Source organism: Heloderma suspectum, chromosome 6, assembly GCF_057233095.1.
Source record: "Heloderma suspectum isolate Gila_16-S chromosome 6, 16-S_ref, whole genome shotgun sequence".
NCBI lineage: Eukaryota > Metazoa > Chordata > Lepidosauria > Squamata > Helodermatidae > Heloderma > Heloderma suspectum.
In genome coordinates this window covers 74,673,789-74,690,378 of record NC_139463.1, presented here as the reverse complement: position 1 = coordinate 74,690,378, position 16,590 = coordinate 74,673,789, and the positions used below count along the sequence as shown (strand labels likewise).

The window sequence follows — 16,590 nt, the reverse complement described above, 5'->3', positions numbered from 1 at the left end:
ATCATGTAAGCCACCTTGGGTTCCTTGCAAGAGAAAAAATGGTGGGATATAAATTCAGTAAATAAAAAATAAATAAAATCAGGATGGTCAATGCAGTTTTCATGAAAAAAAAAGAGAGAGAGTTCTCAAGTGCCTGAAAAAAAGTTTATTCTGCCCAACATGTTTTGGAAGAAATGTCAAGATAGAAGATACATAGGAAGGATTCTTTTTGATATATCTGAAGAAAGATAAGCAGCTCTCGAGGAAGGAAATTTCTTTGAAACATGTCAGGCAAAATAAAAACTTCTTTCAGGCACCTGAGAACTTTTTCTCTCTTGTTTCACAACATATCAGTGCCTTCCCCGCTTCCTGTTTCTTTCAATCCAGTTTTCAGCCAGACTTCTAGGTTCTCTTGAGGATGTGCAGGGCACTTTACAAAGTACATGACGACAAGGTCTCTGTACCAAGGAGCTTACAATCTAGGGTGGCGTGTGTCCTCTTTCACACAGGACTGTCCTCTGTTTGAAGGCACCCTCTGTTTGAAGGACTTGTCCTGTCCAGTTCTGGTTTAAAGGTAACCGTAAGTACTGTTGCCAGTCAGCAGGTAGCACCTGAACAGCAGACTGAACAAGCAGTCACACAGATCACCTGGTCACAGTCATCCGCAGTATGGTGAGATGTACTGTATTTCTATTTAAATTACCAAAAAAATATGTTTCTTGCATCTATACATATAAATTAGCATTTGCAAATATTATGCAAATTTGCCATCCACTTTTTTTGCTGATGCATTTTCTCCTTTTTTTGGCCACCCTATTATGATCTACAATTCAACACGGGGGAGATGAGAGGAAGGGGAGGGAGATGGAGGTGACGGTGGATAAACAATGAAAGAATATGCATATGTTTCAGTTACACATACTTAAGTTTAGTTACAGTAGGGATAGGGAATGGAGAATTGATGAGAGGCAGAATCCAGGATTCCTGGGTTTGTGTTTAGTATCATTAGATTAAGGGTGCAATCCTATTCATGTTTAGACAGAAAACAGTCCTACAATTCCCAGCATGCCCCATCCAGCCATCTGGCTGGAGGATTCTGGGAGTGACATGACTTTTTTCTGTCTAAACATACATAGGATTGCACCCTAAGAGGGTTAGAATAGGCTCTGGGAGGAAGTCTCCATTTTTTCTTAGGCAGTAGGGACAAGAATTCAGTGGTTACTACCAGAGCTCAAGACCTGAATGTCAAAACTGGGGAGAAAGCAGTTGTTTCCCATAATGCCATGTTAACTTTGTCCGTTTTTGTTATCTCTTGCAGAAAGACTTTTGGGAGAAATACCCACACAATGGGAAAGGAGGAGCAAGTGAGTAAGGGCTCAAAATGGCAGCAGGGAAGCCACACACATCTCTCTTTCCTGATGTCCCACCATCCATCCTGAGTCAGCTAATGCTAAAGGGAAATAAAAGCTCCTGTTCTGTTTCCCCAAAGTTCCTCCGTACATTGTAGGTGTGAGGAGCAAACACATAGCATAGACTTCCCCAATCTGCTGCCTGCCAGATGTGTTGGATTGCAACTCCCATGCTGGTTGGGAATTATGGGAGTTGCAGTCCAGCAAATCTGGAGGGCACATCAGATTGGGGAAGGCTGATGTATCTTTTCTCTTGTGCAAGGGCAGAATAGGTGGCATCCTCTTGCGTCCGCTTAACTTTCCCCTTCTTAACCAGCAAATCAGCAGCAAGGTTGCGAGCAGGAGCAGTCAGGGGTGGGGGAGAACTATTGCTCATTTGCATATATTCATTTAGTTAAATATGTGCACACTTAACATTACCTATTGGCTAGCATGGAATCTGAGCTAAAAAAAAAACTGCTAGGAGACAGAAACAATCATATGTAGCCCTGTTTTATCCTTGGTGACCCATTCACCTCCAAACCAACCAATTCCAGACTTCAGGTGATACCCTTTGGGCAGTAACATGCCCCATTTTTATTGAAACTGTAGCTAACATGGTGGCCAGAGACAGATAATAATCGGTTGAACCTCCCAGTGACACCCAATCTTATTAGTAAGGGGACAGACATGCCAGGTTTTAATTTGAGCTAAGGCTCATTAGAAGGCCTGGAACCTATTTTAATACCAGCACTTATTTCATTCATTCATTTCATTTATTATATTTCTATACCGCCCCATAACCGAAGCTCCCTGGGCGGTTCACAAAAATTAAAAACCATTGAAATATATAAAATATAAAAACCATTCACATAATGACATATAACAAATAACACACACAACAACAACATATATCTAAAACAATTTAAAACCATCAGCCAGATACAATCAAGAGACTCATTATATGCTGCCAAATGCCTGAGAGAAGAGCTTAGTTGTGGGATGTGGGGATTCTTTCATTCCAAGAAATGGTAATCCAGTTCTTCTCTTGTTAGGCCCCTCTGAATCACGGAGACAATGGCACTTTAGGGCTCTTATTAGAGCAAGGAAGTTGAACCTCTGGCCCACCTGGGGTTCCATTCTGGCCTTCTGGGGTTCTCCAGATGGTCATGCCCCCTTCTCTTTCCCTTGCCTGTTCATCATTTGGTGGTTTCACAGGTTTGTGCATTTCCTCCCTTTCTAAGCAGCTGAAATGCCTCTCTTAAGGCTTAGTTACAGACAGCAAGAGCTTTAAGGGAAAATATGCTGGCATTTTTGGCCCTGCCTCCTTTTGCCTCCGGCCCTGCCCACCCCCGAGTGGCCCCCGAGAGCTTCTCTGAGATAGAACTCAGCTTTCAGGCTGAAAGAGGTTCAACACCTCTGCATTAGAGTAAGGACAGATTGTATTGGCAAGTACAAATGCTGCCACTAATGTTCCCCCATCTTTCCTGCTTCCACAGGAGCCTCTGGTGTGGATGTGGCTGGCTTGGTGGCTGGCCTCATAGCAGCACTGGTGTCTGCAGTCATGTTTACGATTGTGGCCATGTATTGTTTCAAATACCGGGCGAAGGAGAGAAGGCGGTCCAGGTATGGGTCATGGTCCAAGGGGAGATGCTGGGTGTGCAAAAGAGAAACAGGTTCTCAGGATGCAAAAAAAATGTATTATAGGAAGCCTACAATAAATTGTTTTTGCATCCTGAGAACCTGTTTCTCTTCCTTGTGATTTATTTTGGATGTTCACTGCCTTCTGTTTTCTTGGGTGTGCATAAGAGACAGAGGTAAGGGGAAACACAGTTCCAGCACCTTAGGCCCAAGCTAGACGTATTTAGGATGGCTACTTACACATTGCCACAAAAGAGGACATCAGTTTGCATATGCAGATTTATATGTAGAGGTACACATTTGGAAATGGGAATGATAACTTGAATGTGAATACAAGACATCTTGCTGTAGTGGGGAAGATTGTGACCAGGTGACCTGTGTGCTTGCTCAGTCTGCCGTCCAGGTGCTAAGTGTGGATGGGCGACTTCAGGGCCCCTGGCTGCTCTCCTCCCTTATGGTGCTTTGACTTTAAAGCAGACACGGACTAGACAACCCATCAAATAGAGGACACCTTCCAAAAGAGGGCTGTCCTCTGCCAGCTCTCCAAAACAGAGGACTGTCCTCTGTAAAGCAGGATACCTGGCCACCCTAGGATCCTAGATCAGATCTCCCACAGTCGTGGGGCGGGGGAGAAATGTTTCCCCTGTACCGTTTTCTCGGTGGGGTAAATACCAGCTTTGGGGAGCAATTTAGATCAAGAAAATGGCAGAGGGGAAAGAGTTATGCCCCTCTCCCCAGTGCTGAGGCCAGATTCAGGGGCTTTCACAGCTGTTTTTTCTTCGAACCAAAAAACTACAGGAGATGCCAGCCCTCATTTAGCCTTTTATAGATACATTATGTGGGCATTATATACTTAACACCATCAACAGAAGCACCACCACAGTCCTCATGATGCATCCCAGAAGGCGCTGTGCCTCTTCTCTTTGTGTTAAACACACAGCATATCCCATACGAAAGCCCTTGCTCTTTGGCATCAGTATATGCATGCCAGGCATGGGAGAGAACCCAGAAAACATGATGCCTGTCCCTGTGGTGGGAGTAGGTAGGGCTTGATCAAAGGCATAGCTTAGATCAGCCTTCCCCAACCTGAAGCCCTCCAGCTGTGTTGGACTACAACTCCCATCAACCCTTGCTGGCTGGGAATGATTGGAGCTGTAGTCCAACACAGCTGGAGGGCCCCAGGTTAAGGGAAGCCTGGCTTAGATGAAGGTAGAGGAAGTGTATGGTCAACATGGGAGGTAGTGGCAGAAAAGATTCAGGAACTGTATTGCAGAATCCCAAATACGTGAGTTTGGAGGGGGACATTGAAGAAGATGCTCCTTCGAATACTGAAAGAAAGGGTGAGGCTCCTTGTTTCTAGTTGATTTGAATGGAGACATGTTGCAGTTACAGCAACTGTTTCCTCACTGTGCCAACGGGCCTTTTGGTGTGTAGCATACATGTACCTATTGCTGGCAAATACTGTATACAACCCAACTATAATGAGCAGGTTGGTAGAATGCCGGCTTTCCTGCGTTGGTACCTGATGTGATGTCACTGTTAGTATATATTATATGGAGATTTTGCACTCCTGAAAAAAACAACCTATGTGTTTTGTTGATTTTCTTACTGTCCTAGCTTGCCCTAGTTGGGAAAGGTATTCCTTGCCAGATATCCTTCTATCACAGCCTTCCTGCACCTGGCGCCCTCCAGATGGTTGGGTCTACAACTCCTAGCATTCCTGACCATTGGCCATGCTGGCTGGGGATGATGGAAGTTGAAATTCAAAACATCTGCAGGGCACTAATTTGGGGAAGACTACTCTAACGGGGAAAGATACTCCCTTTCTGATATTCTTCTAGATTAGCCTTCCACAAACCTGGTGCCCTCCAGATGTGTCAGACTACAACCTCCATTGTCTTCAGCCAACATGGCCAAACTTTGTTATATGTTCCAGTGCAGCTATTTCATGCTGGAATTTCTCTTTGAAATTCCCCACGGTTAAGTCAACTTCTGTTACCATTGAGCAAGAGTTAACTCCTTGCATAGACTGGAAATCACCCGCTAGTGGGCCACAGGCTAAATCTATCCCCTGTTCCCTCCAGGACTGATGGGACCCATAGTAAAGTGCTGTCTGTTGAGGCCCTTCCTTTGTTGTTGGTTGTCCACCCCAGGTGCAGACTTACATGGTGGTAGTGGTGAGTAGCTGGGAAGCCACCATTATACATTTTTCACAATGCCCTGGAGTGATGCAATGTCAGGTGCTCCAGGACATGGAAATGTTAGGGAAATGTTAAATGGTGGCCTCCTAGACCCAGCCTCCCAGTGCAGGAGGCCCAGTATCTCTCTGATCATGCAGAGGCCTCTAGGGTATGGTGTCCTGTCATTTCACACTTGATGCCTCCTGGGCTTTTTATGTATTTATTTCAAGCGTTTTTATCCCACTGCTCAGCCCCAAAGGCTCCTGGAGCAGCTTACATATAGAATCATAGAATCATAGAATCATAGAATAGTAGGGTTGGAAGGGGCCTACAAGGCCATCGAGTCCAACCCCCTGCTCAATGCAGGAATCCAAGTCAGAGCATCCCTGACAAATGGCTGTCCAGCCTCGTCTTAAAGGCCTCCAGTGTGGGAGAGCCCACCACCTCCCCAGGTAATTGGTTCCATTGCCGTATTGCTCTGACACTCAGGAAGTTTTTCCTGATGTTCAGCCGGAATCTGGCTTCCTGTAACTTGAGCCCATTATTCCGTGTCCTGCACTCTGGGATGATCAAGAAGAGATCCTGGCCTTCTTCTCTGTGACAACCTTTCAAGTACTTGAAGAGTGCTATCATATCTCCCCTCAGTCTTCTCTTCTCAAGGCTAAACATGCCCAGTTCTTTCAGTCTCTCTTCATAGGGCTTTGTTTCCAGTCCCCTGATCATCTTTGTTGCCCTCCTTTGAACCCTCTCCAGCTTGTCTGCATCCTTCTTAAAGTGTGGTGCCCAGAACTGGACACAGTACTCCAGATGAGGCCTAACCAGTGCTGAGTAGAGGGGAACTAGTACTTCCCGGGATTTGGAAGCGATGCTTCTATTAATGCAGCCCAAAAGAGCATTTGCCTTTTTTGCAGCCACATCACATTGTTGGCTCATATTCAGCTTGTGATCGACGACAATTCCAAGATCCTTCTCGCTCGTAGTGTGGTTGAGCCACGTATCCCCCATCTTGTAACTGTGCATTTGGTTTCTTTTTCCTAGGTGCAGAACTTGGCATTTGTCCCTATTAAATGCCATTCTGTTGTTTTCTGCCCAGCACTCCAGTCTATCCAGATCACTTTGAATTTTGTTTCTGTCTTCCAAAGTATTAGCTATCCCTCCCAATTTTGTGTCATCTGCAAATTTGATCAGCATTCCCTGCACCTCCTCCTCCAAGTCATTAATAAAAATGTTGAAGAGCACTGGGCCCAGGACTGAGCCCTGCGGTACCCCGCTCGTTACCTCTCCCCAGCTTGAGAAGGTCCCATTGATAAGCACTCTTTGAGTCCGATTCTGTAGCCAACTGTGGATCCACCGGATCGTTGTTTCATCTAGCCCACTTCGAGCAAGTTTGCTCATCAGGATATCATGGGGCACTTTGTCGAAAGCTTTGCTGAAGTCGAGGTATATGATGTCTACAGCATTCCCACGGTCTACAAGGGAGGTGACTTGATCAAAAAATGAGATCAGATTTGTCTGGCAGGACTTGTTTTTGACAAATCCATGTTGGCTTCGAGTAATCACGGCATTGTTGTCAAGGTGCTTCCAGATGGATTGCTTTATGATCTGCTCCAGAATTTTCCCAGGGATTGATGTCAGACTGACTGGTCTGTAGTTCCCAGGTTCCTCCTTTTTACCCTTTTTGAAGATAGGGACAACGTTAGCCCTCCTCCAGTCATCTGGCACTTCCCCGGTCCTCCATGATTTCTCAAAGAGAATAGACAGCGGTTCTGAGAGTTCTTCTGCCAGTTCCTTTATTACTCTAGGATGCAGTTCATCTGGCCCTGGAGATTTGAACTCATTCAAAGTAATGAGGTGTTCCTTGACCATATGCCTGTCGATCTCAAGCTGCAATCCTGCCCCTTCAGCCTGTACTTCGCCTTTGCCAGGGGGGTCATAGACCCTCTTTTGGGAGAAGACTGAGCCAAAGTAGGAATTGAGCACCTCTGCCTTTTCTTTGTCATCTGTTATCATTTTGCCATCCTTATTTAATAGCTGAACAACCATTTCTTTCCTCTGCCTTTTACTATGCACGTAGCTGAAGAAAGCCTTTTTGTTGTTTTTAGCATCCCTCGCTAACCTCACCTCGTTCTCCGCTTTAGCCTTCCTGACGCCATCCCTGCAATTCTGTGCTACCTGCCTGTACTCTTCCTTTGTTACTTGGCCTTCTTTCCACTTCTTATATGTGTCCTTTTTTGTTTTCAGGTCATCCCTAAGCTTTTTGTGAAGCCACATTGGCTTCTTCTGTTGTCTTCCACCTTTTCTTCTTGTTGGAATTGTTTGTGATTGTGCCTTGAGAATTTCCTTTTTTAAAAGTTCCCACCCATCTTGGACTCCTTTTCTCGCTAGCATTGTTTGCCATGGGACCTTACTGATCATTGTTCTGAGTTTATTAAAATCAGCTTTCCTAAAATCCAGGGTACGCGTTTGAGTACACTCGGCTTTTGCTTCCCTTAGAACCAAGAACTCAAGTACAACATGGTCGCTTTCCCCCAGAGTTCCTGTAACTGCTACTTTATCCACTAAGTCATCTCTGTTGGTTAGGATCAAGTCAAGGATAGCCGATCCTCTAGTTCCTTCCTCTACTTTCTGTAGGAGGAAGTTATCCGCCACACAAGTCAGGAATTTCCTGGAGGGGCCATGTTTTGCAGAATTTGTCTCCCAACAAATATCGGGGAAATTGAAGTCCCCCATTACTACTACATCATGCTTCCTTAAAACATTGGCTATTTGCTTTTCAAAAGTTTCATCCTTGGCTTCTCCTTGATTGGGTGGCCGGTAGTAGACTCCGACCACCAGGTTCCTTTTATTCTTTGCTCCATTTATTTCAACCCAGATGCTCTCGATGGGGCTACCAAGCTCCTCCTCCTGTATTTCTGTGCAGAGATATGTATTTTTCACATACAGTGCAACCCCGCCTCCCTTTCTGTTCCTCCTGTTCTTTTTGAACAAGTTATATCCTTCAACTGCTGTATTCCAGTCATGAGAGTCATCCCACCAAGTCTCAGTTATACCTATCAAGTCATAATTTCCCTCCTGTATTAAGAGTTCAAGTTCATTCTGTTTGTTTCCCATACTCTGGGCATTAGTATATAGACATCGAAGACCATGTGCTTCATAGTCCGGCTTTCTTCCTACATGTGTCTGAAGACTATTATTGGGCGCTATCAGCGCTGTTCTCTCCATTGCAGTGCATGCGCCTACGTCCATTGTTACCCCCAACATTACATCTCCCTTCCCCGTAGGATTCAGTTTAAAGCCCTCCTGATGAAGTTCTTCATGCTGTGGCCAAACACATTCTTCCCAGCCTTTGTGAGGTGCAACCCATCCCTAGCCAACAGCCCATCTTCCAGGAAGTATAGCCCGTGGTCCCAGAATCCAAATCTCTCTCGTCGGCACCACCTTCGTAGCCAGTCATTCACCCGGAGTATTTTTCGTTCCCTTTCTATCCCTCTTCTAACTACTGGAAGGATGGATGAGAAAACTATCTGGGCCCCAAAGTTCTTGAGTTTCCTTCCCAAAGCTTCAAAGTCTGACGTGATCTCTTCGTAGCTCCGCTTGGCGGTATCATTTGTTCCCACATGGATGAGAAGAAAGGGATACCTGTCAGTGGCTTTATGAGTGCAGGCAACCTTTCAGTCACGTCTCTAATCTGTCCTCCCGGGAGACAACATACCTGGCGAGTCCACGGGTCTTCGCGACATACTTGGGTCTCGATCCCACGCAGCAAGGAGTCTCCCACTACTACCACTCTTCTCTTCTTCTTCTTGTAGGCCTGGGTTTCATCGCCTCTGTTTGACTGACCTTTAGCCTCTTGCTCACTCTCATGCAGGTTCCCCTGTGATTCTTCCTCTGCAGGCTGTCCTCCAGTCGAAGTAAATAATACTTTATTATAGTCAATAAAGACAAGACAGTCCCTGTCTGTGGGATTTCAGTCTAAAAAGACATGGCACAAAAGAAAAAGGGATGGGGAGGGAAGAGGAAAAAAATGTAGTCTTTCTGCCGGTTCTGAGACCTTGGTCATGAGCTGCACATCCTTTCCTTTAGGGCTAAGAGGACCATTCGGTCCTTGGGGGCCAAGAGTCTTCCCAGTCAAAATGCATGGGTTGGTGATGGATTGAAATGAACAATGTCATCATGGCCCCTAAGAAGTTTGCTCAGGGAGGTTCCAGTTCCTTGGACTTAAGAAGTTGGCTGGCCATCCCTAATGTAGAGCAGCCCTTTGTGTCAAACCGTGTGTTTTCTCAGCAGTACCTGAAAAGCCCTTCTGAAGCTGATGTTCCCAAAGGGTTTTTTTTTTAATTGGCCTTGGGAACAAGCAACCTCTAGCCTTCCTGATCCTTCTGTCTGCTTCCCTCCACAGGACTCTGGACAATTTGCATCCTGGGGTACCGCTTACCAACTTTGATGAGGAGCCAAAGCCAGAGTTAGCACCAGGACTTCCCTCCTATGAGCAAGCATTGGAAGCTTCAGGCATGCATGATGCACCACCTCCACCTTATAACAGGTACAACAGTTGTTGGGACCTCACCCCAAGGTCTCCGGACCCAGCAATATCCAGAGACTGGGAGTTGGAAAAGGTTGGAGAGCTGAGGTTAGGGCTAATGCTGATCAGGGCGTGCATGCGGGAGTAAATCTAGTTGTCCAGAGCCCCACAAAGGAGAGAGGGAGGAGCAGGAGAGAGACCGGAATATTTCCCATCTATTTTGCAGCAGCATTAAACCTGCTGTTGTGTACCTTCTCAGGTTCTTATAAGAATAAAAATGGGGGTAACATCATATATACTGCCCTGAGCTCCTTGCAGGAAGGCTGGAAAATAGATGTGATGTGATGAAAACTGACAGAATGCTAGACAGTTACTACAGCATGGAATGGCAGCACAAAATGTAACTTCGTGCTCCATGTTGGCTCTGGTTGTTTGGCTAAAACCGGAGAACTATGTTGTTCTTGGATGTGTGTTTTTTTAAAGTTTTTTTTTCTGTTATTGTTGCTATGGGTGGAAAAACGTAGCAGTGTTTGTTTATAAATCAGGAAAAATAAGTAGCAGTGCAGAAGAGAACCTGTGAGGAAATAAAATTGCAGGAAGCTGTGTTGTTCCGCTGTGGGCGGGGTGGGGGTGGGGAATCCAAAAGTAAGTTGGGTAAGGTCTTCATTAGGCCCAACTAAAATTGTCACCAAGCAGTGAATACGTTTTCGAGTAGATATCTTCAGGCTGGATCAGGATCAGCATCAGAACCTGGAACCATTAGGCAGCTTTTGAGGTCCCAGTGCCCTAGCAGGGCCCTCTAATGCTGATTCCTGCCCAGCGTCCCCTCTGCCTGGGGGTGGCAGAAAACCATCCTTCCAACTTCCCACAGTGCTCTCGATGTAGTGTTCCTCTGGGGTATTTAAATTTGTGTTTGTTGCTGCCACCATCAGGTAAGCCGCAGCCCAAGGAGGCACTGACAGGCACTTTTCTGAGGGCCACGTCAAACCTGGAGCCAGCTCAGGGCTTGATGTTAAACAAAATCGTGATAAGAATCCCACGAAAGGGTTTAAATGGGGCCTAAACTGGCTGAACCTCATTCCAGACCTTTGGTAGCAGCTCCCTAGTACTCTAGTTCCCTGCTTGACTTCTACCAATGGACTCAGAACTGACTACTCATACATAGTCCCCTGCAAGGCACTAAAAATGGAGGTAGGGAGCTCACCAGTAGTTCTGTATGGAGCCTGACTAGTTACTTTACTAAAGGGTAACACTTTCTCTCTGGGTGGGCAAGACAAATGGGTCTCTCTGGGCCAGGGATGGGCAACTTGTGGCCCTGCAGATGTTTTGACCTACAACTCCCATTAGCCTTAGCCAGCATAGCCAGTGATAGGGGATGATGGGAGTTGTAGGCCGAAACATCCGGAGGGCCACAAGTTGCCCACCCCTGCTCCAGGCGAATGAGGTAAAAGAGTGGTTGAAGAAAAGAACAGGGGAGTTTGACCCTGGAAATGTGGGATAGGCACCAAAGTGGAGCGGGGGTAGTGCTAGTAAAGGATCATGAGGAACAAACAAACCCCAGGTTAATCTTAGAGCTAAGCTGAGACCCACAGGTTGTACCAAGCACTGTTGGAACAATCAATCAGTTATAGTTGTTTACTCATTATTTTGGAAAATATATTTGGATCCTTCTCCCACACTGAGCAGAATACATGGATCCCATGTAAAGCAAAGCTGTCACAGTTGGTAATGCATTAAATTTAGGGAGCAACCCAGTGTCATGGCAAAGGAAGTGCAGACCCCTGCTGCTGTACAGGCTGGACTTGAAGGTGTTTCAAAATCTTTTTGGTGTTGACTCACAATTGGAATATAGCGAATTAAGATTATACCTTTTGCAAAAGGAATAGACCAACAGGAAGGGAAAGGTGCTAAACGTAAAACGTGTATACACCTGCATGGAAATCCATGAATCTGAGAATGGAAGCCCTGTTGAAGGCATCTGAGTGAGGAGAGAGAACAAAAGTGATATATTGTGGCAGTTTAGGAGAGGTTGCCCTGCCAACCAGAAGTCATGATGTTTTTCTGAAACAGAGCACAAAATGTTAACAGCCACAATAGTAATGGGGGATTTTGACTATCTTGACATCTATTAGAAGTCTAACCCTGCTAAGAATAAAAAATTGGAGGCATCTAAAGAAGTCAGTATGGCCGCCAGAGCAACCTTAACTTTTTTTTGACAGGGTTATTATTTTGGTAGATTGTGGGAATGCCATGGACATAGTATACCTTGCTTTCAGCAAAGCATTTAATAAAGTATTTCATTATCTTTTTGTTGACAAGACAGTAGTAGTAGAATGTAGTCTGGATGATACTACTGTTAAGCAGGGGTGTATGAGAATTTTGTTCCTGTTTGCAAATCATGTGAACATGTCCCATTCGCAACCCTGAACATAAACGTGAGCATGAACAGAAATCTTGGGAATTTTCCAAATTTTCCCAAACTTGCATTCACGTTCAAAAGTGAGAACTTGCGCAAGTGCACAAAGGCACAAGTCGTCCCCCTCCCACAAAATTGCATTTTCATGCTTTAGCCTAGGGGGGTAAATGCACATTTTTAAAAAATGCATTTTTTTTTAATTGGGGAGAAATGCATACTTTTTAAAATGCACATTTTTCCCGATCAAAGAAGAAGAAAGGACGCTCGTGTTTGGGAACGCAAACAAGGTAAAACGAACTTCGAGGAAGAATTTGGAGAACTTCAACAAGTTCCGATATTGCTTCTTCACCCATCCCTACTGCTAGATGCATCCACAGCTGACTGAACAACTACACATTAATGCTCATTAATGTCTCTGCATCAGCCTGGAGGGAGGATACAAATGGTGTGCCTCAGGATGCTGTCCTAGACTCTTTACTGCTCAGCATTTTTGAAAATGGCTTAGATGAGGTCATAGAAGGGACGCTGATCAAATTTACAGATGACATGAAGCTGGGAGGGCTAGCTAGCACCATAGAAGACAATCAAAATTCAAAACTCTTGACAGGCTAGAACACTGGGCCCAAACCAACACGCTGAAATTCAAGTGAACTCCTGCATTTAGGTACAAAGAATCAAAGGCCCAAGTATAAAATGGGGGAGACCTGGGTTGGTAGCAGCACGTGTGAAAAGGATCTAGGTGTCTTGGTCAATCATACACTGAACATGAACCAGCCATACAATGCAGCTGCTGAACAAGTGAATGCAAATTTGGGTTGCATTAACAGAAGCATATTGTCCAGATCGCAAGACGTTATAGTTCCACTCTGTTCTGCATTGGTCAGGCCACATCTAGAGTACTATGTGAAGTTCTGGGCGCCATATTTTTAAGAAGGACATTGACAGACTGGAGCAGCCTTCCCCAATCTGGTGCTCTCTAGGTGTGTTGGACTATAACTCCCATTACCCCCAGCCAGCATGGCCATTGGCAATCTGTTCCATGGCCATTGGCCGTGCTAGCTGAGGATGATGGGAACTGTAGTCCAACATATCTAGAGGGCACCAAGTTGGGGAGGGCTGAACTACAGCATATCCAGAGGAGGGTGTCCAGGATGGTGGGGATCTAGAAACTATGATTAAGAGGGGAGAGACATGATAGTTATCTTCAAATATCTGAAGGGCAGAAGATGGAGCACATGGCAGGACAAGACCCAGGGAAGCAGATTTCAGTGAAACATTAGGAGAAACCTCTTAATGTTAAGAGCTGTTTGACAATGGAACAGATTGCCTTGAGAGGCGCTGGGCACTCCTTTGCTTGAGGTATTCAAGCAGAGGCTCAGTGGCCACCTGTCAGGGATGTTATGGCTGCATCCTGTATTTTAGTTCCTGTACTGAGGAGGAGGTTGGACTAGATGACCTCTGAGATCCCTTCCAATTCTACGATTCAGTGGTTCCCTTTCATTGATTTGTAGTGAGATGTGTATTTGGTAAGAGCATGAGTCCATTTTGTGCATTTTCTCAGGAGGAAACAAGACTGTTATGGCTTTTCCTCATTTGGGGGTCAGCCCCATGGCCTTTGCGATGGGAAAAGATCTGCATTCTCTCTCAAGGAGAAGAACACTGCATGTCATAAGGGAGGTACTGATTTGTAGGGACTTTCTGGTGTGGCATGTGCTGACTTCCACCCTCAGTTGCCATGTGCAAAGGTGGCTATGTGAAAGCAGAACTCCACACAAATACACATTTTACATGAGAATTGCAAGAATAAGCCTTAAGTCAAGACACAGAGAGGTTACAGTTTCCCCCATCATTAATAAAGGGTGTGTGTGTCTTCCTGAAGACATGGTCTTCATCTTTTACAGTGCTTCATTTAACATAAAATTTTCACTGATGTTAACTTCACTCCTTTTCACCCACCGTGCTCAAGGTGTGGCTTCTTTCCCACTGATAAGAATCCTTGTTTTTCTTCCCACCTTTTCCAGGAATAGCACCAACTTGGCCCCACCAACCTGAGTTGTAAACAGCAGAATCACCATTCCTGAAAGACCTCCCAACCCACACCCCGGTGCACAAAAGACACTATGCATGCACATGATGAAGCGAGGGGGGGGGCATACATGAATATGTGACAACTGAACAACTGTATTAGAGATGAGTGTACACTATATGGAGACTGTATGTATGTGTCAAGCGTGCAAGAGAGACTGCTCCATTATGTTGTTTGAGAAATTTGACATTGCAAATGCAAATAATACAACTGATATTCACTGCACAAGCTTGAAAATGAATTGCCATTTTGCACAGATTTCTCTGGCTCAAATTCCTTTCTCCTCTCCACCACCTGCCTCATGAAGAAGGCTTGGTCTAGTTGTATTTTCTGTCATGGCGTGAGTGTGCAAGCGTTGGACAGACTGTGTGTGTGGGAAGTGTGTATTTCAGGATAGACATGCTTGTTTGCACTGGATAAATTATGAAGAACTCAAAGCCTTGGACAAGAAATCTTATGGCCTGAGACTGGGACCCAGCCTACCAAGCCACCATGGACTGTTGTGCTTAGAGCTCTATGCAGGTGCAGAAGGAAACATGGGTGTATAAGGTCAGCCCATGTGATTGGCAGGTAGTATGAAGCCTCTGGATTGTCTAAGCCTGACATAAATTCTGGTGGCCTGGCCTTCTGCCCTTGCCTGTTCAATAGAGCAGCTGTCATGCCTCTGCTAGAGGAATCCTCTTCAGACAAGGAGCTTGAGCTCTCAGAGACAAACAACACTGAAGAGCAGCCCATGCCAGACCAGGAGGAGCCTGAGCTCTTGGGAGAGATAGCCGCAGGTCCATTCCCACAAGAGGAGGGGAACTCAATCTCTGAGACAAAGGCTGAGTGACCACCTAACCCCCGAGAGCAGTGGCTTCTCAAAAAGCAGACCAGAACAGCCCCCTGTGAGAAGGAATGCCCATTTGCCATTGCCATCAAACCCTCTGGTTTGCCATCAAACCCTCTGATGTGCTGCAACTAGGGGCTCTGGAAGCTCTGGCTCATAAGCCTCAATCCTAGGCATGTAGGTCTGCTGGAACAACACCTTTACTTCAGCTTCCAGTACTTTGTTTCTCCTTGGACTAATATCTTGTGCTGCTGACCTGGACTCCAGATAAGACTATGCTTTTGGACTACCCTTCTTCTGGACTGGTAATACTGTGTGCTTTTGACCTTTTGCTTGCCTTCTGATTTTCCTAAATGGATTTGCCCCCTAATGTGCCCCAGGGCTGAGCCCAACCCAGCCCAAATATGACAGCAGCAGCACCTGCTACAGCTACTGACCTCAGGATTCCTGTTCTGGAGAATGCAGCCTCCCATATCTAAGAACACAGAACACACCAGAAGCTGCCATATACCAGGGCAACTTATTTGTCCATCCAGTCCAGTATTGCTTATTCTGACTGGTGGCTGCTCTCTAGGTCTTAGGCAGAAAGAGGCCTTTCACATCACAGCTACTGCTCCTTTAAAAAAAAAATCATAATCATAATAAAAAACTGGAAGAGATTGAACCTGGGACCCTCTGCATGCAAAGTGTGGCTAAGCTACAGTCCCTCCCCATCTGTAAGAGGGTGGGAGGCTCATATGCAACACCAGTTGACCCCCCCCCCAACAAAAACTTGGATAAGTATGAAAAGTAGTGAATGTGCAAGAAATGCAGTTAATGTGTCTGGGCAAGAAATAGGGAGAGGATGTTTCAAAGGGGTGGTGAACTTTGGGAGGTGAGAATGTACACAACAGTTGTAGAAAACATGTACACCTCTGCCACGATGTAAGTGTGCAAGAGCAGGAGCAAAATATGTTTATATGCACTTCCAGCAACTATATTGCACAAAACTGTACAGTGATGAGTGCAAGGTGGGGAATGATTGTACAAGGAATTGGGCAAAATGCATATGTGTGCACATCTGTAAAACTCATACCCATCCTGCCTTTCCACTTGTCTATCCTGAAGTATTGTTTGCTTAGCTCTGAGCACAGTAAAGTGATCATACCCTCTCATCTCTGGGGGAAATGGCACACCACTGCTCTTGATGGACAAGAATGTACCCCAATAATGGAGTGATCTGTTAATCTTTTTATTACGATTTTTTTGTGGAAAATAAAATACGAGCTGCTTTTTATATGTCTGCCCTTCCTGTTGGAGTAGTTCTTGGTTCAGGGTTTTGCAGAGGCAGGTTTCACTTACATGTGAGAACAAACAAGCCATGGGGTACCAAGTGGTGACCAGGCTACCAAAACTAGCATCTGAGAGATTGAGATCAAGTTGAGCCTCTGGATCTGGGGTGAGGCACCTCTGGCCCTCCAGATGTTGTTGAGCTCCAATGCCCAGCAGCCCCAGGCCAGCATGGCAAATGGCCAGGGATTATGGGAGTTGTAGTCCAACAACATCTGGA

General features: G+C 45.6%; 1 protein-coding gene across 1 annotated transcript in view; it reads left to right on the top strand.

Moving 5' to 3' along the window:
• PRRG2 (proline rich and Gla domain 2) overlaps window positions 1–16,318 on the top strand; it is a 35,837-nt gene extending 19,519 nt beyond the window's left edge. Inside the window, exons 4-7 of the mRNA XM_084804959.1 lie at window positions 1,298–1,343; window positions 2,867–2,993; window positions 9,588–9,731; window positions 14,148–16,318. Of these exons, the coding sequence (XP_084661085.1) occupies window positions 1,298–1,343; window positions 2,867–2,993; window positions 9,588–9,731; window positions 14,148–14,178 (348 nt within the window). The 3' untranslated portion in view covers window positions 14,179–16,318. The remainder of the gene's footprint in view (window positions 1–1,297; window positions 1,344–2,866; window positions 2,994–9,587; window positions 9,732–14,147) is intronic.
• Window positions 16,319–16,590: the final 272 nt, after the last annotated feature.